Source organism: Thalassophryne amazonica, chromosome 19, assembly GCF_902500255.1.
Source record: "Thalassophryne amazonica chromosome 19, fThaAma1.1, whole genome shotgun sequence".
Lineage (NCBI taxonomy): Eukaryota > Metazoa > Chordata > Actinopteri > Batrachoidiformes > Batrachoididae > Thalassophryne > Thalassophryne amazonica.
Window position 1 is genome coordinate 59,603,233 of NC_047121.1, and position 27,823 is coordinate 59,631,055.

The 27,823-nt window shown below is 41.7% G+C and overlaps 1 protein-coding gene across 1 annotated transcript in view; it reads right to left on the reverse strand.

The window, feature by feature from the left end:
• The window catches only part of tpo (thyroid peroxidase), a 41,321-nt gene that overhangs the window by 8,118 nt on the left and 5,380 nt on the right, over positions 1–27,823 (reverse strand). The window contains exons 2-6 of the mRNA XM_034195128.1: positions 21,671–21,755; positions 21,401–21,561; positions 18,881–19,010; positions 16,986–17,115; positions 11,193–11,693 (exon numbers count right to left, since the gene is read on the reverse strand). Of these exons, the coding sequence (XP_034051019.1) occupies positions 11,193–11,693; positions 16,986–17,115; positions 18,881–19,010; positions 21,401–21,561; positions 21,671–21,755 (1,007 nt within the window). The remainder of the gene's footprint in view (positions 1–11,192; positions 11,694–16,985; positions 17,116–18,880; positions 19,011–21,400; positions 21,562–21,670; positions 21,756–27,823) is intronic.

Genomic DNA, 27,823 nt, shown 5'->3' on the forward strand with positions numbered 1-27,823 from the left:
TTGATCACCATGGGGTCATGATGATGTTGACCAAATTTGAAGACGATTGGATGAAATCCCTAGGACGAGTTCGTTCAAATGTAAGTAGTGGAAATGGCCAAAAATGGCAAAAAATTAGCTCAAAATCGAAAATTAAAATCAAAATGGCTGACTTCCTGCTGACATTTCACCGTGACGGTAAGAGACTTTTTTGTGCGTCCCGGCATGGTAAATATGTGTACCGAATTTCGTGAGGCTGCGATGAAAAAACCCCAATGCGGAAGGGTTTTTGAAAATTTCAAGGGGGCGCTATTTCACCATTTTGCTGTGATCATGTGCGACACCCCCAAAATATTGAATTTCGGATGACTTTGCAAAGTTTGGTGAGTTTTTGAGCATGGGAACAGGCTGGAATTTCGGTTTCAAGAGTGAGAATAATAATATAATAATAATAATAATAATCATAAATAATAATAATCATAAACAGCGCAATTACAATAGGGTCCTAGTAGGACGTTGTCCTACTCGGTCCCTAATAATAAATAATAATAATAAACAGTGCAATTACAATAGGGTCATTGTAGGACTTTTTCCTACTCAGGCCCTAATAATAATAATAATAATAATAATAATAATAATAATAATAAACAGCGCAATTACAATAGGGTCCTCGTAGGACTTTTTCCTACTCAGGCCCTAATAATAATAAATAATAAATAATAAATAATAAATAATAAATAATAAATAATAAATAATAAATAAATAATAATAATAATAATAAAAAACAGCGCAATTACAATAGGGTCCTCGTAGGACTTTTTCCTACTCAGGCCCTAATACTAATAAATAATAAATAATAATAATAATGATAATAATAATAATAAACAGCGCAATTACAATAGGGTCATTGTAGGACTTTCTCCTACTCAGGCCCTAATAATAATAATAATAATAATAATAAACAGCGCAATTACAATAGGGTCATTGTAGGACTTTTTCCTACTCAGGCCCTAATAATAATAAATAATAATAATAATAATAATAATAATAATAATAATAAACAGCGCAATTACAATAGGGTCCTCGTAGGACTTTTTCCTACTCGGGCCCTAATAATAATAAATAATAATAATAATAATAATAATAAACAGCGCAATTACAATAGGGTCATTGTAGGACTTTTTCCTACTCAGGCCCTAATAATAATAAATAATAATAATAATAATAATAATAATAATAATAAACAGCGCAATTACAATAGGGTCCTCGTAGGACTTTTTCCTACTCGGGCCCTAATAATAATAATAATAAACAGCGTAATTACAATAGGGTCCTCGTTGGAATTTTCCTATTCAGGCCCCAATAAATAATAATAATAAACAGCGCAATTACAATAGGGTCCTCGTAGGACTTTTTACTACTCGGGCCCTAATAAATAATAATAATAAACAGCGCAATTACAATAGGGTCCTCGTAGGACTTTTTCCTACTCGGGCACTAATTATGAACTGTGCTGCTGTAACAGTGCAAAATTTCTGACATAATAAAAACACACCAAAACAGCATAAGCACACTGTGCACTGAAAAGATAAAGAGTGCACGCAGCAGAAAACAATCCTGCAGGATTTCCTTTGAGACGAGCATGATTTCTGTAATATCAATCCTGGACATTGGTTTGTACATTTGCTCCATCACATCCCACTGCAGCGAATTTCATCTGTCCTCATCATTATTTATGAAGCCCTTAACTCACCACCTGAATATTAACATTTATCATGCAAATGCGCACACTTGCATGCACAGACATGCAAATGTGCTCTTGTTAATGGGGTCACATGTAGAAATCAAGATGCTTTTTGTATCTTTGGTGAGTTTAACACAACAGTTGAGTACAGTTAAAAACAAATTCTCTTACCACACAACAGTGGTAACTTTATTGACATGTTATGTTGCATTTGTTTCATTTCCATTAATTCTGTGTTAACAAAATTTGAATATAAACTTTGACCTTCATTTGATTTTTTTCAAGTAGAACACTTCGACCATTTGAAAGTCATTCCAACGGTGCACAAAGATCCTCCGGAAAGAACGTGTAAGAAAGACCTCTGGTTGTTCCCAGTGGCTGAGTCTAACGGTGCCTTGACACTTGTATGAATTTGACCCCATGCTGGCACATAATTTAGCCTGCCAATGAATAAACACATCGTACCGTTGTAAACTGTCCGTGAACAGAAGATTTTGAAATGTTGAAAATTTCTGGCACACATAAATTAACGGTTTGCGGATCATTCACGATTTGCAGCCGATTCATGGTTTGGGGTTTAACAGAGGATTGCAATCCCCCCCCCCTCCCTTTTTTTAACCACCACCTCCCCATTTATGCATGCATTTATATTCACTCAAAATTCTGTCAGATTGCACAACAATGTGGCTGTGCCACATATGTGCCTACAGTCACGTTTCCAGTACAACACTGTCAAATGACTCAGTCTTCAAAAATGTCCTTCAGTGGGGTGCTGCCTATGAGCTATTCTTACCTTTGTACATTCACAAGTCATGCAAAGTGTCTGTAAACAAAGAAACTGAGTGAGATGGTTTCATATGAACTTTTTGTTGTTCTTGTTTGCCTATTTAATCACAATTTAAGTAGTGTGCTATGGGACACGTGGTATTGTAAGTTCCTTTGGCTGCTCCCTTGTTCTTCACTCGGGGGTTGCCATAGCAAATCAAAGTTGGATTTGCAAGTTGATTTGCCACTTTACACCGGCTGCCCTTCCTGGCGCAACTCCACATTACATGGAAAAATGTGGCAGGGGTGGGGTTTGAACTCAAAACATTCTGTACCGAAACCAAGTGTACTAATCACTTGGTCACCACCCCTGCTGTACACAAGAAATATTACTGTTACAGAATGAAACGCAATAACACTCCATGAAGTATCCAGCTCGGTCACGCGTTTTTCTTTTTTTCTTGACATGGTTTTTTTTTTCGATTTTGCAATTTATAATCATCCACATTCTCTTAACTGTAACCATAACCATAGCGTAAGTGTGTTCCTTCTCCTAAACTTAACCATAACCCCACCAGACACCCCCCCCCCCCCCCCGTCATCCCCCATTTCGTGGGCCCGTCACGAAAAGTGTCCCGTTTTGGTGCCCCGCCATGAACCCATAGATTTATGTACTTTCCGTAATGCCACCACAAACCGCTGTGAGACGGGGTTGGAAATATCCCTCCTGAGTTTGTTAATCAACATTTTAGTTGGATTTTTTCTTCTGCTTCAACTCTGTCTTTAACAATCCACAAATTGATTAGACATATTGATTTGCACCTTCAGATCTACATGAAGAAAGAATCTAATGTGCATGTTTTGATCATTGATACCACAGTGGGCTCAGAGAGAACACGAAAAGTAACTCACACTGCCTCGAGAGCAGCAGAGACCAAACAGTAGGTAAGCTGATTTTTCATTTTTCTATTCTAGGAAAAACTCCCTCAGTGCTTTTAAAAAAAAAAAAAAAAAAAAAAGAGGAAACCTCAAGCAGACCAAACTCAGAGGGGTGTGTTAAAAGCTCCACATTCTGTCACTTTATGTTTTATCCATTGTAGTTCTTTAAATGCTCAAAGTGGTATATTTTCTATTTTATTGTGTTTTGTGGATCGTGTAGATCGTGTAGTTACTGTATTCCATTGTTTTGTCCTTTAGGTTTGCATATTCCCATAAAAACGGGCATGTGATGTATCATTTGGCACTCTGCAAAAATGGGCTGAATGTGCTGCATCAGCCAGGAAGAAGAGGAAAGAGAAAGCTATGCGAAATACTTTCTACAGGTAAGCGGCAAGGCCAAAAAACAACATTGAATGCCGGTGACCTTCGATCCCTCAGATGGCACTGCATTAAAAACCGACATCATTGTGTAAAGGATCTTACCGCGTGGGCTCAAGAACAATTCAGAAAACCATTGTCAGTTAACACAGTTCATCGCTACATCTACAAGGGCTACATCTACAAGGTGGAGTTAAATCTCCACCATGCAAAGTGAAAGCCATACATCAAGAAGATCCAGAAATGCTGCCACCTTCTCTGGGCCTGAGCTCATTTGAAATGGACAGATGCAAAGTGGAAAAGTGTGCTGTGGTCTGATGTGTCCACATTTCAGATAGTTTTTGGAAATCATGGATGTTGTGTCCTCTGGACAAAAGAGGAAAAAGACCATCCAGATTGTTACCATGGCAATGTTCAAAAGCCAACATCTGTGATGGTATGGGGGTGTGTTAGTGCCCATGGCATGGACAACTTACACATCTGTGATGGCACCATCAATGCTGAAAGGTACATCCAGGTTTTGGAGCAACACATGCTGCCATTCAAGCAACGTCTTTTTCAGGGACGTCCCTGCTCGTTTGTGTTTTGATCCTTGTGGTTCTAATTCTGCTTTTATTATTATTATTTACCTTTTTCTTGTGTTCCTTACCATTTCTCCTAAGTAATAGTTGTTCCTGTGGCCTCTGGTGTTTCTTCTCAGTGTAATATTTTCCTCACATTTTTATGTAATTCTCCATGTTGATTATTCCTCATGCTCCCATGTTTCCCTTCACTGTAATTTTACACTCATGTTCTTTTAGTGTAAATGTCTTCCATGTTCGGCATACCTCTTGCTTTTACTTGGACATCTGATCTCTGTGTATTTTCAGTGACTTTACTACCTGCTCGTGGGTTTTTGGGTTACTGTGTAATTTTGTTTCCTCTCTAATTGTGTCAAGCACCATTTAACTTCCACAATTCCTTCATTACAATGCCAGATTGTCTTGCTGTCATGCCTGGTTTCTCACGCTCTGTCCTTGTGTTTGCCATGTCCCCTGAGTTTAGCTTGCTATTTCCTGATTCATTTGCTTGGTTTGTCCGATTACTGTGCTGTGACCCTCTCTTTACACGGGTGACTCATCCTCTTGTGTATCCTGGCTCATCCTGCTGCCATTTATCTCAAGCCCTTGTTGTTCTCTGCACAGGGGTCGTATGTATAGCATTTTATCATGGAAAACCACCAGAGTCTTTAAGAGTAAATCGACTGATAAATTGTCTCAGCTTCTGGGTCAGCTCTGCACCATAACTGGGGAGGTGATGGTTTAGAGGTTAAATGTCTGGCTTCAGACCAGAGGATCCTCAGTTCAAAACCCAGCCAGGCCAGAAAATCACTAAGGGCACTTGGGCAAGGTCCTTAATCCCCTAGTTGCTCGTAGTGTGTAGTGAGCACCTTGCATGGCAGCACCCTGACATTGGCGTGTGAGCTGGTCTGTGTGAATGAGTGAATGCAAGGCATCATTGTAAAAAGCTTTGAGGTTCTGTTGCAGATGGAAAAATGCTATATCAATGCAGTCCATTTACCATTTACAACTGTTCAGTACAGCATCAGATGCTGATTAAATTCTTGCTCTTGCTGAACTGTACCAGTGATTAATTTGGAGATAAATACAACCAATTTGCACCCTGCACTTTCCTTTGCATTCAGATTACATGGAGTGAAGGATAAATGCACTTGTGCTATGCTCTTTAAGTGATGTGCTATAGATAATCATCACAGTTCCCTTTAAAAAGTCATTTTTACTGTTACCGCTGAAGAGGAGGTACTGCTGGCCCACCACCAGAGGGCGCCCTGCCTGTTGACAGGTTTCAGGCAGTAGAGGGCCAGGAAGAATCCACCAGGTGCACCGTGGGGGTGTCATCACCTGTCATCAATCACCTCATCTCTTCATCCATAAAAGCCTGGGAGAGACATAACTCTGCCAAATTATCTGCTTACCTCACAGGTAATCTAACTCAGCCGTTTTGTGCCGTACACACATTCATTGTAACTGAAGTCTTTGCAGTTGTGACTTATACTTGCAGCTTGTAGCCGAGTTTGTGGAAGTTGGAGGAGTTGGCGTCTCCACTCCTCACTTCTGACTTACTAAGTATAACAATTGATACTGCATGTCCTCCAGTTTTTCCTCTGCACTCTGGGAGTATCTGGATTTATTCCTTCAGGAGGATTTCTGTAAGTTACTGACTGTTTGCTGGGTGTGCACACACCCACCTTAACCTGTTTTGTTCCTGCCAGCAGTACCGGGTCTGACAGCTGGAGCGGTGGCCACCTGGGGATTCAGGACTTGGCGGCTCTGGTGTGTTGCAGGTCTCCGTTGGCGGTGGAACTTCATGGGTCCCGGCTGTTCTCTGGATAGGCGTCTCCTACCCTCGGGCCTGCCCATGCGTCACGGTATTGAATTGACTGTCTAAAGCATATTTGAGTGTTTGTGCACATTTGCAGAATACATTTTTATTTATTTGGAAACCCTATTGACCATTCATTTACGCCCCCTGGCGTGGGTCCGTGCATTCACTTTCCCCAACAGGATAACTCAGCCACATCATGGACTCTGAGGGGCATATACCACCGAGTGAACAGCCAATGGAGATGCAACTTCGACTTTCGTGTTGCGGCAGCGAGAGCCGGTTGGAATTCGGTAGCGTTCCACGCCACCTTCATAAATGGGCTGTCTCCAGCCCTAAAGGAGCATCTGGTGGCGAAGGATCAGCCACGGGATTTAGATGGGCTGATAGATCTGGTTATCCGGTTAGACAATCGGTTAGAGGAACATAAACGGGAGCAAGACGAAGGACGTGGCCGGGCGCGCTCGTCCCTCTCCCTTCCAGGTCTGAAGCAGCGACGTCCTCACCCCACTCCAAAGCCAGGGCTTTCCGCGTAGCACCAGCTCCCCCTGCTGACGAAGCTATGGACATGAGCAGGGCTAAAGTTAAATCTAATGACAGACAGAGGAGGCTGGCCCGTGGAGAGTGTTTTTACTGCGGCTTGAGTGAGCATGTGCAGAGAAACTGCCCCAAACGGTTAAACGCCAACGCTCGCCCTTAGAGACTGGGTTAAGGGTGAGCCATAACACACACGCGGGCATTCCACGGAAATGCGCACGATTCCCAGTCACAATCCTCTGTGGGGATTTAACCCTTACCACCCCAGCACTGATCGACACGGGGTCGGAAGGGAACCTACTGGACAGTAGGTGGGCTAAGGAGGTAGGGCTCCCTCTGGTGGCCATTCCTTCACCATTGAAGGTGCGGGCACTAGATGGCACTCTACTTCCAGAAATCACACACCAGACACAGCCTTTAACCTTGGTTGTCTCTGGTAATCACAGGGAGGAGATTGTGTTCTTTGTAACGCCTTCTACCTCCAGAATTATTTTTGGGATTTCCATGGATGGTGAAGCACAATCCCCGGATCGATTGGCCATCTGGGGTTGTGGCTCAATTGAGCCACCGGGAGTGTTTAAGATCCTCGGTGCCACCCGGTGATGCTGTTAAAGAGGAGGTCCGAGTCCCCCCCAATCTCATGACGGTGCCAGCTGAGTATCATGATCTTGCTGACTTTTTCAGCAAAGATCTGGCACTCACCCTGCCCCCGCACCGACCATATGATTGTGCCATTGATTTGGTTCCAGGCGCTGAGTACCTGTCCAGCAGGCTGTACAATCTCTCACGTCCTGAGCGCGACTCAATGGAGACCTACATCCGGGACTCTTTAGCTGCCGGGCTAATCCGAAATTCCTCATCCCCGTTAGGTGCAGGTTTCTTTATTGTTGGCAAGAAGGATGGCAGACTCCGTCCATGCATTGATTATAGAGGGCTGAATGAGATCACGGTTCGCAACCGATACCCGTTACCTCTATTGGATTCAGTATTCACGCCCCTGCATGGAGCCAAAATATTTACGAAACTGGATCTCAGAAATGCTTATCACCTGGTTCGGATACGGAAGGGAGACCAATGGAAGACGGCATTTAACACCCCCTTAGGTCACTTTGAGTACCTGGTCATGCCGTTCAGTCTCACCAATGCCCCCGCGATGTTCCAAGCTTTGGTTAATGATGTTCTGCAGGATTTCCTGCACCAATTCATCTTCGTATATCTAGATGATATCCTCATCTTCTCCTCGGACTCTGAGACCCATGTTAAACATGTCCGTCAGGTCCTGCAGCGGTTGTTGGAGAACCGGCTGTTTGTGAAGGGCGAGAAGTGTGAGTTCCACCGCACTTCTTTGTCCTTCCTGGGGTTTATCATCTCCTCCAACTCCGTCGCACCCGATCCGGCTAAAGCAGTGACGGTGAGAGATTGGCCCCAACCGGTAAATCGTAGGAAGCTGCAACAGTTCCTAGGGTTCACCAATTTTTACAGGAGGTTCATTAAGAGCTACAGTCAGGTTGTTGGTCCCCTTACTGCCCTGACCTCCACAAAAGTCCCCTTCACCTGGTTGGATCGGTGCGAAGCAGCATTTAGGGAGTTGAAACATTGGTTTTCGACTGTACCAGTTTTGGTACAGCCCAATCCTAACCACCAGTTTATTGTTGAAGTGGATGCCTCTGACTCAGGGATAGGAGCCGTGCTGTCCCAGAGCAGGGAGTCCAATAGTGTTCTCCACCCTTGTGCCTACTTCTCCCGCAGGTTAACCCCCGCTGAGCGGAACTATGACGTTGGCAATCGGGAACTCCTGGCGGTGAAAGAGGCCCTTGAGGAGTGGAAACATCTGTTGGAGGGAGCTGTGGTCCCATTTGTGGTTCTCACTGACCATCGGAACCTGGAATACATCCAGACTGCTGGGCGTCTGATGGTCACTGTTCTTCGGTTGCTTCAATTTCAAGATCACGTATCGCCCCAGGACCAAAAATCTTAGGTCTGACGCCCTGTCCCAGGTGCATGAAGAAGAAATTGGAGCAAAGCTCTTGGACCCACCTGATACCATCATACCGGAATCCACTGTCGTCGCTGCCCTCACGTGGGACGTGGAGGAAGTGTCAGGGAGGCCCTGATGCGACACCCTGATCCCAGAGGTGGACCATCCAACCGGCTGTACGTCCCACCAGACGTTCGGACTGCCGTATTGGACTTCTGTCACGGTTCCAAGCTCTCCTGCCATCCGGGGATGCGAAGAACCGTGGCAGTGGTCTGGCAGTGGTTCTGGTGGGCGTCGGTCGAAGCCAACACCCGGGACTACGTCCGGGCCTGTAGCATCTGTGCCAGGGGCAAGGCGGTTCACCAGCCCGAGAAGGGACTCCTCCAGCCGTTACCCGTGCCTCGTCACCCCTGGTCCCACATTGGCCTGGACTTCGTCACGGAACTCCCTGCGTCCCAGGGAATGACTATCATCTTGACGATAGTGGACCGGTTTTCCAAGGCGGCCCACTTCGTGGCCCTCCCGAAGCTCCCGACTGCCCAGGAGACTGCAGACCTCCTGGTCTACCACGTCGTGCGTCTGCATGGTTTCCCAACTGACATTGTATCGGACCACAGTCCTTAGTTCTCCTCGCAAGTCTGGAGGAGTTTCTGTAGGGAGCTGGGGACCACGACGAGCATGTCGTCCGGGTACCACCCCCAGACCAATGGCCAAGCAGAGCAGGCCAACCAGGACTTGGAGCAGGCCTTAAGGTGTGTTACCTCCGCGCACCCGATGACCTGGAGTCAACATCTGGCCTGGATCGAGTACGCCCATAACAGCCAAATCACGTCATCTACCGGCCTCTCCCCCTTTGAGGTCTGTTTGGGGTACCAGCCCCCATTGTTCCCTGCCATGGAGGGAGAGGTCGAGGTGCCCTTGGTCCAGGCCAACCTCAGGAGATGCTGTTGGGTGTGGAAGACAGCCTGCTCTGCTATGTTGAGAGCCCGGATGCGGGCCAAGGACCATGCAGACCGCCGACGAGCCCCGGCCCCAGCTTACCAGCCCGGGCAGGAGGTTTGGCTGTCAACAAGAGACATACCTTTGCATACGGACTCCCCGAAACTCACTGACCGGTTCATCGGACCATTCAAGATCCTTAAGGTCATCAGCCCCGCCGCAGTGAAGCTCCAGCTCCCAGCTTCACTGCGGATACATCCGGTGTTCCATGTGTCAAAAATAAAACCATACCACACCTCGGACCTTTGCACCCTCGGACCGGCGCCGCCTCCTGCCCGCATCATCGACGGCGAACCAGCTTGGACCGTGAGAAAGCTCCTTGATGTACGTCAGAGGGGTTGGGGGTACCAGTACCTGGAAGACTGGGAGGGATATGGCCCAGAAGGCCCAACGCTCCTGGGTGAAGAGGAGCTTCATCTTGGATCCCACTCTCCTGGCGGATTTCTACCAGCGGCACCCCGACAAGCCGGGTCGGGCGCCAGCAGGCGCCCGTTGAGGGGGGGCGTCCTGTTGTGTGGGCCGCCGAAGAGGAGGTACTGCTGGCCCACCAGAGGGCGGCCTGCCTGTTGGCAGGTTTCAGGTACTAGAGGGTGCAGTAGCCAGGAAGAATCCACCAGGTGCACCGTGGGGCTGTCATCACCTGTCATCAATCACCTCATCTCTTCATCCATAAAAGCCTGGGAGAGACACCATAACTCTGCCGAGTTATCTGCTTACCTCACAGGTAAACCAACTCAGCCGTTTTGTGCCGTACACACATTCATTGTAACTGAAGTCTTTGCAGTTGTGACTTATACTTGCAGCTTGTAGCCGAGTTTGTGGAAGTTGGAGGAGTTGGCGTCTCCACTCCTCACTTCTGACTTACTAAGTATAACAATTGACACTGCACATCCTCCAGTTTTTCCTCTGCACTCTGGGAGTATCTGGATTTATTCCTTCAGGAGGATTTCTGTGAGTTACTGACTGTTTGCTGGGTGTGCACACACCCACCTTAACCTGTTTTGTTCCTGCCAGCAGTACCGGGTCTGACAGCTGGAGCGGTGGCCACCTGGGGATTCAGGACTTGGCGGCTCTGGTGTGTTGCAGGTCTCCGTTGGCGGTGGAACTTAGTGGGTCCTGGCTGTTCTCTGGATAGGCGTCTCCTACCGTCGGGCCTGCCCACGCATCACGGTTTTGAATTGACTGTCTAAAGCATATTTGAGTGTTTGTGCACATTTGCAGAATAAATTGTTATTTATTTAGAAACCCTATTGACCGTTCATTTACGCCCCCTGGCGTGGGTCCGTGCATTCACTTTCACCAACATTTACAGCTGATTCCAGATCACTTTGAGCATCTAAAATTTCTGAAGATACACTGTCAAGCTTTTACTTTGGCAAAGTGTGTCATTTGAGAATAAAACAAACAAAAATAAATACATCGGGTGGGTGTAATGTGAGGTTTTGCCTTTTGTTTTGTTGTCAAAACACAATATCAGTAACGGTGTCGTACCTGGTGCAGCGCTCCAATAATTTTGCGGGTTTCTTGGTAAACAGTCTCGGGGCTCCAGTGCCCATTGAGCCATCTCAGTGTCTCTGCAATTCGATTGTGTTCCCTCAACCACAGCGTGTGCAGCGCAGTCAAGGGCAGACCCTCGTTGGCCCGGGAGTCACCAGCCCTGAAACATTCCACTCTCTCCCTCTGTGGGTCGTTGGGATCCTGGTGGCAGGCTGATGGCACAGTGGCGACAGAGGGTAGGTAAGGTCTTCCTTCTGAATCACTGAAGTGAGTATTCACAGCAAGTTTCCCATTACGGCTGTGGATATCACGGAGAGATTGCTGGAGTACTGGAGTGTGTCCGTAAACAACGGAAGCGTCAATAAATGATGTGATGGCGTTCATCTGCTGTCGCTGGAAAGCCTGTTTAATATCCGACCCAAAATTGTTGAAGCATGCAGGTGTGGAGCGATGAAATGGCATACAGCGCCTCTCACCAGAAAGTCCATCACCCATCTGCAGAGAGAAAAGAGATAACAGTTTTAAGCTGCTTCATTTACATCTTTGCTTTTTCTCAGAAACACAACAGCATCACTGTTGACGTACTGTATATGCACTCATCTGCCACCCATTTCATATCTTTTTTCTTTCTTTCTCTCTATTTACCAGCAGTGGAAAATGGTGCTTTTTATTGGTCAGCATAGTTAGATTTCAGCCAATCAGCATAACTGCAACCATCATCTACCTTGACATACGAGGTCTGTCAATAAAGTTAGGGACCTTTTTATGTTTTTTTAAAACTATATGGATTTGATTCATATGTTTTTACGTCAGACATGCTTGAACCCTCGTGCGCATGTGTGAGTTTTTCCACGCCTGTCGGTGACGTCATTCGCCTGTGAGCACGCCTTGTGGAAGGAGTGGTCCCGCCCCCTCGTCGGATTTTCATTGTCTGGAAATGGTGGAATGATTTGGACTTTTTTTTCCATCAGAATGTTTTCAGAAGCTGTTAGAGACTGGCACCTGGAAACCATTTGAAAAATTTATCTGGCTTTCGGTGAAAATTTTACGGGCTTCACAGAGAATAAGGACTGTTAATACAGCTTTAAGGACAGCTTTAAGGACAGCTTTAAGGACGCTCGGCGCGCCGTGCTCCGAGCTGCGACGACGAGGCAGAAAACGGCAGATCATTTCTAAGATGATGGCTCTGTGGATACGAGACCGTCGTGTGCACTTTCTCTGGTTATCACAAGAGCTGGACATCAGCCATTTTCTGGCAGATTTCACTTTTAACAAGAGATTTTGTCATGGAAAGCCGCGCGGAGGCTTCGTGCGTAACTACCGATTCACTGTTTGAGCGAGACAAAGGAACACCTCCGTTTCGGCGTGTCAGAGGACAAGTTAGGACAAGCCCAGCTCTCCACAATTTCTCTGATACTTACTGGACTGGTAAGCATTGAAAGCCGAGATAGGCATGTCCCAACTTGTCCCATGGCACCGAGCGTCCTTAGAGCCGTCCTTAAAGCTGTAGTAACAGTCCTTATTCTCTGTGAAGCCCGTAAAATTTTCACAGAAAGCCAGATAAATTTTTCAAATGGTTTCCAGGTGCCAGTCTCTAACAGCTTCTAAAAAAATTCTGATGGAAAAAAAGTCCAAATCATTCCGCCATTTCCAGACAATGAAAATCCGACGAGGGGGAGGGACCACTCCTTCCACAAGGCGTGCTCACAGGCGAATGACGTCACCAACAGGCATGGAAAAACTCACGCATGCGCACGAGGGTTCAAGCTTGTCTGACGTAAAAACATATGAATGAAATCCATATAGTTTTTGAAAAAATAAAAAGGACCGTTACTTTATTGACAGACCTCATACTATGATCTCAGTGTGGCAAGGTAGTGGAATTCAATTATACTGATTTATATAACGCTGAATCACAATATAAGTCATCCCAATGCACTTCACAACGGTAAGGGCTAACTTCACCCCCGGGCAAGCACAGTGGCAACAGTGGGAAGGAAAAACTCAATCAGGTTTTTTAGTTTTAATCGTTGTTGGAAGACACCTCAAGCAGACCGGACTTAGAGGGGTAACCATCTGCTTTGGCCATACTACCAATAACAAACAAACAAAAAACAAAACAAAGTACAACAAAGAATTGTCAAATGTGTAAAGACAGCCATGATAGACCCAAGCATCCAGGTACTTAACAAGTCCATAGTGACCAGTTGACAAACAAGCAATATAGATCATGGACACGTGAAGTGGGATCATCATAGTCAGCCAGAAATATAAATTGGTCAGACCAGGGGCCTCATGTGCAAAGGCTACATACACACAAAAACATGGTGTACGGCCGTCTCCATGCTAATGATCAGATGTATCAAAAGTGAAAGGACCGTGAAAATGTGCGGTGCATCACACGAAAATCATAGCTGGTGTAAGCATGTTTCTACAGTTACTGTTCCACTGCTGACAAGTAGAGGTGATGCTGGGAACTGTTAATAGTGTGAAAACATGAAGACATCAGCGTGATGTGCGCATCAGAGACACACTGATGAACAATTAACACACCCACATGTTTGCATTTATATGGGTGGATATAAAATATCCGTGGATCCAGTGAGAATTTACCATTATCCATCATTCCTGTTTTAAAGTGATGAGGAAAATGGAATTAACAATAGCTGCGTTAACATTGTTAAAGGACCTTGCAAATGATGCAATCAGAGGTGAGCGAGTAATCAGGAAACGTAAGGGTTTACTTGCAAATGACAATAACTGGCTCATAAGCCGATTCCGATTACCAATTACCAATTACCAATTACGTGGAACTGCGGCCAGCCTAACGCTCAATACGGTGAGTAGCCAGGGGTTGTCTGTGCCCACACAGGTGCCGGCCACGCTGGGCTTCCTGGCAACAGCGGTATTCCAGCAGGAGCTGGCCGATCGGTCAGGAGTGTGCATGTGAACCTTGAGCCGAGCTGTGTGGAAAGCAATCATCTGAATGTCATCCAGGTACATCACATTCCAACATTAAAGTGCAATTTGCAGCAAGAGCCGGTTTCCCTAATGCAATCGGAGCTATTAACGGCACACAAATTGCTATTGTTGTTGTTAATAGAAAACATTTTCATTCCATCAATGTTCAAATCACGTCATGTGCAAATGCTTTGAGTTGGGCTGGGAACAGACAGGCTGGCACGGTGCACAATGGGTGGCTGCTTGGTGGTTAAATAGTGTATTTGTTTAACTGATCTGAGCGGAAACCGGCACGGGCGCATTTGGGCATGTGTGCATTCAAATATGTTTTTTGTTATTATTATTAATGTGTTTTCTTTTTCTTTGATGGTGAAACTAGAGCTGCAGATTCTTAACAGATCTCCTGGCATTCAGTATTTGTCCAAAAACGTGTGTAAAGTTGTGAATGTCACGCACTATTGGCCGCGGCGCACCTCATTTCTTTTTTCTTTTTTTCCCCCCCCATTATGTTTTTATTGAATTTTCAGCACTTGATTCATTCTCCAATTACATTCCAATTCAATTTTTCCCCACACATAACATCTCGAACAACACCCCCCCCCCCACCCCCCCATAGACATACAGATAAAGAAAATTAAAATTAACAGACAATAGGAATAAAACTAAACAAGAGCAAAATTAAACAAAAACAAATAAGTAAGCAAAAATCAAGTAAAAAGTAAAGTAAAAAGTGAAATCAGTAAAAATACAATAAATAATCTAATAACATAATATACTATATATTCATGTTAATATTAAAAACAAGGGATTACAATGTGTTACAAGTTGGTCCATATCTTCTGCTACAGTCTTGCCCCATATATATTATCATATATGATATCATACATATCAATGATATATCATTTCTTTTAACTTCAGTGTGTGTGGGCTCAGAGCAGACACACCCACACTTCCACTAAGTTTTTCCATTTTCATGTTTATTCTGTTTGACAGGGTACCAAATAAACTATCCCTGCATATCTCCACTTTATTTTCAGTCATCACACTTGGTATAATTTCTTTTCTGTGTTCATGTTGACTGATCTGGCGGAGGGGGAATCCAAGCTATTTTTGTGCTTACGCCGGTTTCTGGGTTTTAACGTATGCCATGTTTCAGTAGGAAATCCAGGCAATTCTTTGTACATGAGGCACCAGCTCCTTTTCCACTGAGCTATCTGTACACTAATATGTACTCTAACTTCAATATTTGTTTGCCAAATCTCAAAAGTCAAACAGCAATGCACAAATCTGGAAGAATACTACAAAATGCTTTTTGCAGAGTATTTTTTTCTGTATGAGAGAAACATTTAAGAGTTCCCAATACATGTTGAAGGAGTCTCTATACAAAATAATATGTTGCATGTTTTACCCAAAATATTGGCATATATTTATTATGTTGGAATTTTTTCTTACAAAACCTGCCAGTCTTCTTTTTTTTTGGCTTCCTATCCAAGTAACCTCGATCTTTCTCTCATCCACTACCTTTGTATATCTCAACCACTCTTTAACTCTACCTTTCCTTTCTTCAGTATCAGATCTCTCCTTTCGTCATCCAACGCTACCTCTCAGTGTGCCCACCCATCTTTTTTCCATCTCACCACATCACATCACCTCTGTCTTTCATCTCCATTATTTATTTCCAATAATCTAACACCTATCCTCTCTTCAAGTCTGTCCATCATCCTCACGTCTCTCACTTGTTTTGTCCACTTCTGTATCTGTCCCTCATCCATCCATCTCCTTATAACCTTTAGGAAAATACAATAATCAAACATGTTGAAAGACTTTGGAGTTTTCAGTTTTTACCTCAATGGGAAAACAGGGATGAACATTTTCACACGTGTCCAAACAGTCCACACTGGTGCTTTGAGGGCTGAAGGTTATGTCATGATCGATGTATTGTCCCCATTCCACCAGCAGCTGGGAATACGAGTCATCATCTCTTTTCAAAGAACTCTTCAATATCTTCTTGCTGACTTCATGTACCTGTTAACGCAGCGGGACTCATCACCGAGTGCTCGGAAACAACTGAAACAGCATCTGCGATGTGGTGGAGCAGCTTTTTCATCATCTCATCGAGAAAATATCTATTATGCCCCTATCAGGGGATCTCATTGAACCAGTTCATGACATTATGTTATAAATAGATCAACAAACATCTACATTCACATTCTGATTTCTGCAACATACGAGGAATTAGAGCAGGTTACATAATACTCAGGAGTCCATTATATTATTAACCAGAAAGGGAAAAGTTGCGATCAAAGATTCTCAAATATATAAAACTGAAGAAATAATTCTCAGTTACAGGAGTACAGCCAGGCACATAAGTTGGCTGCGGGCGTGTACTAACACAGAATATACAGAAACTGTATATCATTGTTCGGCCAAAACAGGAGTGTCCACTGCCTGAGCTAGTGGTGCACGTGAGAGTATTTAGTTCCCCCTGCGGATGGAGAGCTCACAGGGTGGAGATGAAAAGTCCACGCTGCCTTTTCGGGTTGAGCCCGGCCGGGTTCCATATGCAAATATTATAACTGTAAATTATCTGCTGCTAAATGAAGTTTATCCACATAACTGGAGACCAACAGGCCACAAAAAATGCAAATGTAATTTCCGTCTATCGCTCACACCGGTGTGCTGGGAGTAAATTGTTAAATTATTGTGGACTTTATCTGTTGTAAAACAGGTTAGAAAAATAATTGTAATGCTCTCTTAACTGGGGTTTTCAGGCTGAGCTAACATTTCTAATTTCTGCCTCCCTCAGTCCAGTTTTTCATAGATTACCGGAGGAAGCTGGAATCCATTATAGAGCCGTCCACGGTTCCAACCCTTTGGTTCCTTCTCACCGTCTTCATATTCAGCCGGCAGCCACCTGACCAGCTGAGTGTTGGCTGCTCCCCAGAGAGGATTTTGTCTGTGGGTGGGGGTACAGAATTGATGCCCAAAAATGCTGTAATGCAAAATAATAACTGACTGCAACATTACCCCCCCCCCCCCCAAAAAAAAACAAAAAAACAAACATACAACACAGCTCAAGTTATAGCTCTTTTCCCCCCCCTTTTTAAATATATGAATAAATAAAATCATATTGGCCTCAAGCAGCACCCATTATGGCCAAACAGCCAAAACCTTCCACTACGTACCTCACAAGTTTTATATATCTTTGTTTGTTTTAAATGTGGCAAACACAGAGCAAAAAATTACAGAGACAGATCTGCAATAATAGGCAGCACGGTGGATTAGTGGTTAGCACTGTTGCCTTACAGCAAGAAGGTCATGGAATCGATTCCCACCTGTGGAGTTTGTATGTTCTGCCCATGTTTGCATGGGTTGCGGAAGACAGACAAACAGGCAGAAAACCGGAACCACATTGCATGGAGAAATGTGGCATACTAGGGGAGCTACGACCACTACCTTTGCACCCACCCGGACTAAACCAAACCAACTTTTGTAGGTTCCTTAGATGACCCCAAAACACAATCAGGATGTTCCCAAAAATAAAAACTGGCCTCAAGCCAGTTATCCAAGATGGCGTCCAAAATTGTTCTTTTCCCACTAAAACGCCAGTGATTTCTGTCATTATTAAGTCTATTTGTTCCTACTATGTATTTTAATGATAAGGGTCTATTGGCAGCCATTTTGGACGCCATTTTGAATCTTAAACCCATGAATGAATTTAGTTTAGGCACAAATGAGTTTGCTGTGACCTGCAATGGTCTTCCCATTGAATCTCATCTTGGATAAGTGGCTTGAGGCCAGTTTTTATTTTTGGGAACATCCCAATTGTGTTTTGGGGTCATCTAAGGAACCTAAAATAGTTGGTTTTGGTTTGGTTCTGGGGAGGGGTGTGTGTGTGCAAGGGTAGTGGTCGTAGCTCCCCTAGTAGCAGTGGTGGGTTTTGAACCGGGAACCTTCCGCACTGAAACCAAGCACAGTAACCACTTGCCCACCACCCCCTCAGGCACCTACTGTTTGAATTATTACTCTTTATTAGCTTTAGGACCTCATTTATTGGAGTTTTTATAACCATTATTATACAAGCAAGGGCAACTTAGTTGTATAATAATGGTTATAAAAACTCCAATAAATGAGGTCCTAAAGCTAACAAAGATAAATAATTCAAACAGTAATATTTTTGACTCTTTAGTGTCTGAAGAATGTTGGAAGTGCAGAGAAGACAAAATTATATTCAAGGAAGAGATGATAGGTGGTGAAACCAAAATGCAAAAGACAAAGAACCAAACACCATATTTGAGCCAATCACACTTTAGAAAGTTGCGAGCATCCCTGAGGCCCCGCCCATCAGATACAAATCCACAACGTCTGTCCAAATAAAAGGCTTTTTTAATTCGACCACAGATGAGTATTTTATTTGTTCATGTGACTGGTTGTTGGAAGAATTACTTAAAAATTACTTTGCCACTTTGTAAGACGCTTTTGACAAATAATGTTACAGAAAAAAGAAAATGTTAAATGTTTACTGATGATCAGGATGCAAAGTTAATCATCATTTTAATTTGCATTGTGACATAAGAGCTTTTGGCCATCTTGATAAAAATAGACACAAACGATTATCTACAAAAATGTTTTCCTTGGAAACGTGTAAAACGCACTCTCGGCTCGGTGTCATCTTGTCAGGCGTGCGCGCGCTGATGTCAGGGACGAGGTCATTGAGGTACCTGTTGTTGCAGATTCCAGATACAGATCGGTATTTACTGAGATGACTCTGCTGACAGATGGCTGGATGTACTGCAGAAGGACATCGTGACAGCTCAGCAATCAGACCGACATGCTCCAATGAAAGCAGCTCTGGCAGAGTGACATGATGACATGTACAAGAAAAGGCAAAAAAAAAAAAAAAAGTCATAAAATTACCTCGAAGCCACAGTAATTCCAGATCTTTATGAAAGCAGAAGTACCCAAAGTCAAACAATGTAAGCATTCTGTCAGGGTTGAGTCCAGCAACATGAGTGACATCACATGCTGTCCATCACCACATGATGAACCACATCAGAGTTTTCATTGGCAGTTTGAAGTGTTGGTAATGATGGATTGTTACTCTTCATGTAGAAGTTTAAACCCGTCTTCTGGAGACACTTATTGGTCCCACAATGCAAAATGTCTTCTATTTTGACAGGTGACTTTTTGGAAACAAGTCCAGGAATTTCTGCAGAAATTTATCAATAAATAATATTGACTCTGAAATTGTAACGGACATTAAATTTCTTGGTGTTGTTGTTGATGATAAACTGAGCTGGAAAACACATTAATTCTGTTGAATCTAAAATGTCAAAAGCCATTGCAATTTTGCATAAAACACAAGATTTCATTTCCCAGCGCTCCTTAACTCTTTGATATCATTCATTGCTCGTTTCATATATGACCGATTGTATTGAGGTTTGGGGAAATTCATATAAAACTAATACTAATCCAATATTTTTGTTGCAAAAGAAAGCTATAAGAATTATCTGTAACAAATCATATTGTGAGCCAACAAATTCATTGTTTGCCTGTTTACATATTCTAAAATTCTGGGACTTGGTTGATTATATCACAATACAAATTATGTATAAAGTTAAAAATAAACTGTTGCCACAACATGTCCAGGATCTGTTTAAACTGAAGAACTCCAGTTATAATTTGAGAGGAATTTTATTTTTTGAGAAATTAAGGATCCGAACTACTGCAAAAAGTCACTGTGTTTCTGTTAAAGGTGTTAATATCTGGAATAATTGTCCTGGCAATATTACAGTACTTGGTACTTTAGTCGACTTTAAAAAGATTTTTTTTTTTTTTTTTTTTTAAGATTTTTAAGAATAATAAAATTGCTTGTTATAGTTTCAAGACTGAGGTTTATTGATTTTGTTTTTACTTTCAGGATTGTTTGTCTGGTTGGATTTTGTAAATTGGAGTTTATTGACTAATTTTGCACGCTTTGTTTTGGTATTTGTCATCATGGGTGTGTGTATGTGTTGGTATGCATGCATATATATATATATATATATATATATATATATATATATATATATATATATATATATATATAGAAATATATATATATACATACACACATTTTATGATATTGTATTTATGTGTGCATGCATGTATATATTTCTTATTTTTTTATCATATAAGGGGTGGGTATTTATAAGCTTTGCTTCGGTTCTCACCCTTTCGGTCACACGGGTTCATTGCAGAGTTGTTTTGTTATGAGTTTTTTTGTTATTGTTGAATTGTGTGCCAAATAAATTCATTAATTCATTCATTCACTTTTGACACCAATAAAACAACAAATATACAGTAGTCCTTCTTCATGAGAAGATTTTGGTGATGCACAGTCAATTGAGAAAAGGAGGGATTTGTATTTTCTGTCTGAGTCGACCCCTGTTCCAGTGGATATCAGTGTTCCAGACTGTTTGATGTGACTCTGAATGTTATTGTCTGAGACAATTTCATTCAGGTTGAAAATTAAACCACCACATTTCTTCCAGACTCTCGTGTAAAATCAGTATTTTTCACAAAACAGAGTTTTCAACGCAATCTCATGGGTTCCGGGTGTGCACATTATTTTAGATGATTACATCATAATCAACTGTGAAAAGCACGAGCTATGATGTCCATCAATGCTGCATTCAAAACACCCGAGAAGCTCAGAGCCTCGGAGTCCGAACTGAATAAGTGCATTTACCAATGATACAGGTGGTGTTAATGCCAGTGAGTGTGTGCATTACTGTCACGCAAACCATTTGTTGTTATTATTATTGTTATTATTATCATCATTTATATTATTTTAAACAATAGCCCATTTTTAAAAATTTGCTTTCAATTGCACTTTGCTCCATTTTGTTTAGATGTCACTGACTTGGTCTGTAGATTGTCACGCGATGTACGAGTCATACTCACTGACAGAGTGATATGCATCAAAAGATTGTGTTTGAGTGATGAATGGCAAAAAAAAAAAAACACACACACACACACAAAACAGCTTCCATCTCTGATATTACAGTGGTTTGGCCTCATTGGGTGGAGTTGGTCAATTAATTTTATAGACACCAATCCAATAATGGAGCCACCAAGTCGAGCTCACATTAATTTTGCATTTACTTATGTGCCATTTTGTAATTGCATCACAGTAAATAAACCACCCGCCAGTAGTAAATGCAGTCCATTTACCGTTTCATTCTAAGATCTGAGCGTACCTGGTGCAGTGACGTCTCTCTGATATCGCTCTCTTGCTCTTTTTGTCAACACTTGCAAAGTTGTTTGAAAGAGCTCAGCTGCTCTGGAAATCTCCAAAGTCTCAGGCTCGGCTTGTCGAAGAAAAGCAAACGCGTGCACTGAAGACAAGGCTGTGTGTCGTCTGTGCACAAGAAATTTACAGATAAAAAACACTTTTGAGAACGTTTTTGTCTTTTAAGCAAGATGTTCCAGCAGTGATGGAAACAACTTGATTTATTTCAGTTTGTTACCGTTGTCTATTTTCGGGTAATGACTTATTGACAATTTGAAGACTGTCCTGGTGTGAGGAGATGAGTAGTTCTGTCACAGAGCTGGCTGGAAGATAAATGATGACAAGCATGAAAATCACATTAAGCTGCATGTCTAAAGTACGGTGCATCCAGAAAGTATTCACAGTGCTTCACTTTACTCACATTATGTTATGTTACAGCCTTATTCCAAAATGGAGGAAATTCATTTTTTCCCTTCAAAATTATACTCACACCACCCCAAAATGATAAGATAAAAAGTTTTTTGTTGTTCTTGTTTTTTTTTGCCAATTTATTATTATTAATAACAATATTAATAATAAAAACCTAAAATCACATGTACATAAGTATCCACATCCTTTGTTCAGTACTTTGGTGTTGCACATTTGGCAGCAATTACAGCCTGAAGTCTTCTTGAATATGATGCCACAAGCTTGGTGCACCTATCTTTGGGCAGTTTGGCCCCATTCCTCTTTGCAGCACCTGTCAAATTCCATCTATTTGGATGGGGAGCGTAGGTGCACAGCCATTTTCAGATCTCTCCAGAGATGTTCAATCAGATTCAGGTCTGGGCTCTGGCTGGACCACTCAAGGACATTCACAGAGTTGTCCTGAAACTACTGCTTTGATATTTTGGCTGTGTATGTAGGATCATTGTCCTGCTGAAAGAGGAACCGTCACCCCAGTTTGAGGTCAAGAGCGCTCTGGAGCAGGTTTTCATCCAGGATGTCTCGGTACATTGCTGCAGTCATCTTTCCCTCAATCCTGACTAGTCTCCCAGTTCCTGCTGCTGAAAAACATCCCCACAGCATGATGCTGCCACCACCATGCTTCACTGTAGGGGTGGTGCCTGGTTTCCTCCAAACATGACACCTGGCATTCACGCCAAAGAGTTCAGTCTTTGTCTTATCAGATCAGAGAATTTTTTTCTCATGGTCAGAGTCCTTCAGGTGCCTTTTGTCAAACTCCAGGGAGGCTGCCATATGCCTTTTACAAAGAAGTGGCTTCCACCTGGCCACTCTACCACACAGACCTGATTGGTGGATTGCTGCCCTTCTTGAAGGTTCTCCTATCTCCACAGAGGAATGCTGGAGCTCTGACAGAGTGTCCATCAGGTTCGTGGTCACCTCCCTGACTAAGGTCCTTCTCCCCCAGTTGCTCGGTTTAGACGGTGGCCAGCTTTAGGAAGAGTTCTGATGGATCCGAACTTCTTCCCTTTATTGATAATCTAGGCCATTGTGCTCATTGGGACCTTCAAAGGAGCAGAAATGTTTCTGTACCCTTCCCCAGATTTGTGCCTCGAGACAATCCTCTCTCGGAGGTCTTCAGACAATTCCTTTGACTTCATGCTTGGTCTGTGCTCTGACATGCACTGTCAACTGTGGGACCTTATACAACCCCTGGCAATAATTATGGAATCACTGGCCTCGGAGGATGTTCATTCAGTTGTTTAATTTTGTAGGAAAAAAGCAGATCACAGACATGACACAAAACTAAAGTCATTTCAAATGGCAACTTTCTGGCTTTAAGAAACACTATAAGAAATCAAGAAAAAAAAAAATTGTGGCAGTCAGTAACGGTTACTTTTTTAGACCAAGCAGAGGGAAAAAAAATATGGACTCACTTAATTCTGAGGAATAAATTATGGAATCACCCTGTAAATTTTCATCCCCAAAACTAACACCTGCATCAAATCAGATCTGCTCATTAGTGTGCATCTAAAAAGGAGTGATCACACCTTGGAGAACTGTTGCACCAAGTGGACTGACATGAATCATGGCTCCAACACGAGAGATGTCAATTGAAACAAAGGAGAGGATTATCAAACTCTTTAAAGAGGGTAAATCATCACGCAATGTTGCAAAAGATGTTGGTTGTTCACAGTCAGCTGTGTCTAAACTCTGGACCAAATACAAACAACATGGGAAGGCTGTTAAAGGCAAACATACTGGTAGACCAAGGAAGACATCAAAGCGTCAAGACAGAAAACTTAAAGCAATATGTCTCAAAAATCAAAAATGCACAACAAAACAAATGAGGAACGAATGGAAGGAAACTGGAGTCAACGTCTGTGACCGAACTGTACGAAACCGCCTAAAGGAAATGGGATTTACATACAGAAAAGCTAAAAGAAAGCCATCATTAACACCTAAATAGAAAAAAACAAGGTTACAATGGGCTAAAGAAAAGCAATCGTGGACTGTGGATGACTGGATGAAAGTCATATTCAGTGATGACTCTCGAATCTGCATTGGGCAAGGTGATGATGCTGGAACTTTTGTTTGGTGCTGTTCCAATGAGATTTATAAAGATGACTGCCTGAAGAGAACATGTAAATTTCCACAGTCATTGATGATATGGGGCTGCATGTCAGGTAAAGGCACTGGGGAGATGACTGTCATTACATCATCAATAAATGCACACGTTTACGTTGATATTTTGGACACTTTTCTTATCCCATCAATTGAAAGGATGTTTGGGGATGATGAAATCATTTTTCAAGATGATAATGCATCTTGCCATAGAGCAAAAACTGTGAAAACATTCCTTGCAAAAAAGACACATAGGGTCAATGTCATGGCCTGCAAATAGTCTGGCTCTTAATCCAATTGAAAATCTTTGGTGGAAGTTGAAGAAAATGGTCCATGACAAGGCACCAACCTGCAAAGCTGATCTGGCAACAGCAATCAGAGAAAGTTGGAGCCAGATTGATGAAGAGTACTGTTTGTCACTCATTAAGTCCATGCCTCAGAGACTGCAAGCTGTTATAAAAGCCAGAGGTGGTGCAACAAAATACTACTGATGTGTTGGAGCGTTCTTTTGTTTTTCATGATTCCATAATTTTTTCCTCAGAATTGAGTGATTCCATATTTTTTTCCTCTGCTTGGTCTAAAAAAGTAACCGTTACTGACTGCCACAATTATTTTTCCTGATTTCTTATAGTGTTTCTTAAAGCCAGAAAGTTGCCATTTGAAATGACTTTAGTTTTGTGTCATGTCTGTGATCTGCTTTTTTTCTACAAAATTAAACAACTGAATGAACATCCTCCGAGGCCGGTGATTCCATAATTTTTACTAGGAGTTGTATGTAGACAGGTGCGTGTCTTTACAAATCATGTCCAATCAGCTGAATTTACCCCAGGTGGACTCCAATTAAGCTGAAGAAACATCTCAAGGATGATCAGTGGAAACAGGATGCACCTGAGCTCAATTTTGAGCTTCATGGTAAAAACTGTAAATACATATGTACATGTGATTTCTTAGGTTTTTTTTTTTTTTGTAATAGATTTGCAAAAATGTAAAAAAAAAACTACTTTTTTCACATTGTAATTATTGAGATATTGTGTGTATAATTCTGAGGAAAAATAAATGTAATTTTGGAATAAGGCTGTGATGTAATGTAATGTAAAATGTGGAAAAAGTGACTAACTGTGAATACTTTCTGGATGCACTGTATCTAAAAGGTCGGATGCGGTTTCATGCCACATGTCCCCACAAATTCAACATGTAAAATAATCTGAGTGACTTAAGTACAATCAAATGTTGCATCATGTCAAGTGTATCTTAAAAAAAATTAAACCCATTTGTGGCGACCCCAAACACACACACACACACACACACACACACACACACACACACACACACACACACACACACACACACACACACACACACACACACACACACACACACACACACACACACACACACACACACACACACAAAAAAAAAAAAACAGGAGCAGTCGAATGGACAACCATCTTAGTGTTCAAAGTCTAGATATTTATTTTCTTACATTCTCAATAGTATACATATTTTGCCATTTTAGGATTAAAAATGAGGGTGCACTTTTAAATTTTGGATCTAATTACTTAATTTAACACTGATTTTGTCTGGCACTTTCTTTCATCAATAATTTTAAACATGTTAAAATCTCACATTATATTATAATTTGATTAGAATTTCAAAGTCAACGGTTTAATCATCCATAGTAACAGTACAGAAGGTGAAGGGAAACTACTCAATAACAAACATTTGGTTTGGTTTAGTGGGAAGTTTGTTGGATGTTGGTAGAACATGGTCATAGACGTGATCATTTAATGTTCTAATTATATAATGTTGTACAAATATTCTCCAAATAAAGTTGTATTATCAAAAAGAACATTCTATGAAAGCTGTAAAGATTTATGGAAGGTTAAAGAGAACCCCTTTATCAGTACCACAAGTGTGACCACACTTTAACATGAATACAACAAAACATCATCAGCAAAAACATTCATCAAGAAGTATACTTACAGTTGCGATATCTCCCTTCACCAGTGGAAAAATGTGGGAGAACGATAAAGAAAACAATCATGTGGAACATAAAGTAACAAGCCATTCTTTGAGTATATTTTACAGTTAAATATTATCACAATTTCACAAGTAAGACTAAAACAGTGTGCACAGTCTACCCCACTGCTCCTTAAAGTACTGAATGTGTGCTGAGGTGAAGGCAACCAGCCCATACTACAGTGATCCAGTCAAATTCTGGATTTTGTCCTCCTTACTTGACTGATTCTTCAACAGGCTTTCCTTCAACCATCTCAGCCACTGGAATGCTAAGCAAAAAAAAAAAAAAAAAAAAACAAAACAAAACACAACAACAACAAAAAACTCAGGAAAATGCAGCAAACAATACTTTAATTAAAAAAGTTATCTGTGACATAATTCGTTCTACACACTTGTTTTTAAGCTTAATGTGTGAAATGCAAAATGATATGAATCAATGCAAATCTGTTTTTTAGCTGAAGCAGTCATGTTTTTGCTTGCTTATCTGGTCCACTGGGGAAAAAAAGTCTGTGAAATTAACTGTGAAATCCTGTGAAATCAATATACCAAAAAAAAAAAAAACTGTAAAAAGAAAAATAATGGAGTAATTAAATTACAGCAATAATGTATAAAATGTGGACTGAAACTGAACTGTGAATAGTACAAATATGTTAAAATAATCATGTACCATTGTAGAATTTACAAATTAGTGTAGTTTAAACACATAAAAACCATAATACCAAAAACTGTAGATTTTTACAGATGAGAATTTTCACATATACAATAAATTACTGATAATCAAGGATTTGAAAAAGAGGTCATTTGTCTGTTTAAACTACATTTTGAGGATAATTAAACATACGGTGACCATTTTGCAGATTTTATCTTCTAAATAGACAAAATTACAACAGATTTACACTGTAAAAGTTTCATATTTTCTGTAAAACCATTTACATATTCACCGTAATTTGTACAGAATTCTCCTGGCAACCACAGCTGCCACAATTTCTCTGTAAAAACAAGGGTATTTTTTTTACAGTGTGATTTTTGGCTGTAAAGATGAATCGATTCTTTTAGTATCGTCCAAAAGAAGTTGCTACAGGTGGAAATGTGAAACGTTCTTAAAAATTTAGTCGCTGTATGGTTCAACATTGTATAATTCTGTACAATTAAAATATTTTGTTATCCTGGATTGTTATACTGCTCCAAATAGTTTGTACAAGATTATCAATAACAATATAATTATAAAAAATAAAAAAAATTATGTCACCATGCTTGGTATAAAAAGACCAGCATCCAGGAAAGGCTGATGTGCAATGATGGAGGCTTTTCACATGACTGCAAAATGTCAATTAACAGTTGATCAAAGCTGTAAAAATGACTGGGTGAATGGATAAAACATTGGGAAATTCTAATACTTATTGATCTTTATATAACAGCTGAGTGGATCCTTTTCATTTGATTGGTGCTTTGTATGTCATGTGACATGGATTATTCGTCCCATTTGTGTTGTGTTGCATGTAGCGTGCAAATTTGGTTCCATACGTTTGGTACCATTGCACTCTGTGCACACAAAACAAACCCACTTCGCTGTGAGAAATCTGGAGGCATGAACACCTGTTAGGAGGAAGTTAAAATGAAAAGCTGGACTCATTTCTGATCTGTCGTCAGAATTATTTTTGGACTCATATTTAAACTTCGTGTTGGATTGAAGCTGGACAAATTTCTGATGCGATTTTTCGCTGGAGTGAGGAACTACACAAACCTTTTCTTCTTTTTTTTTTGTAAGTACACAAAGTCGGTGCAGTAACGCACCAAAATGTAC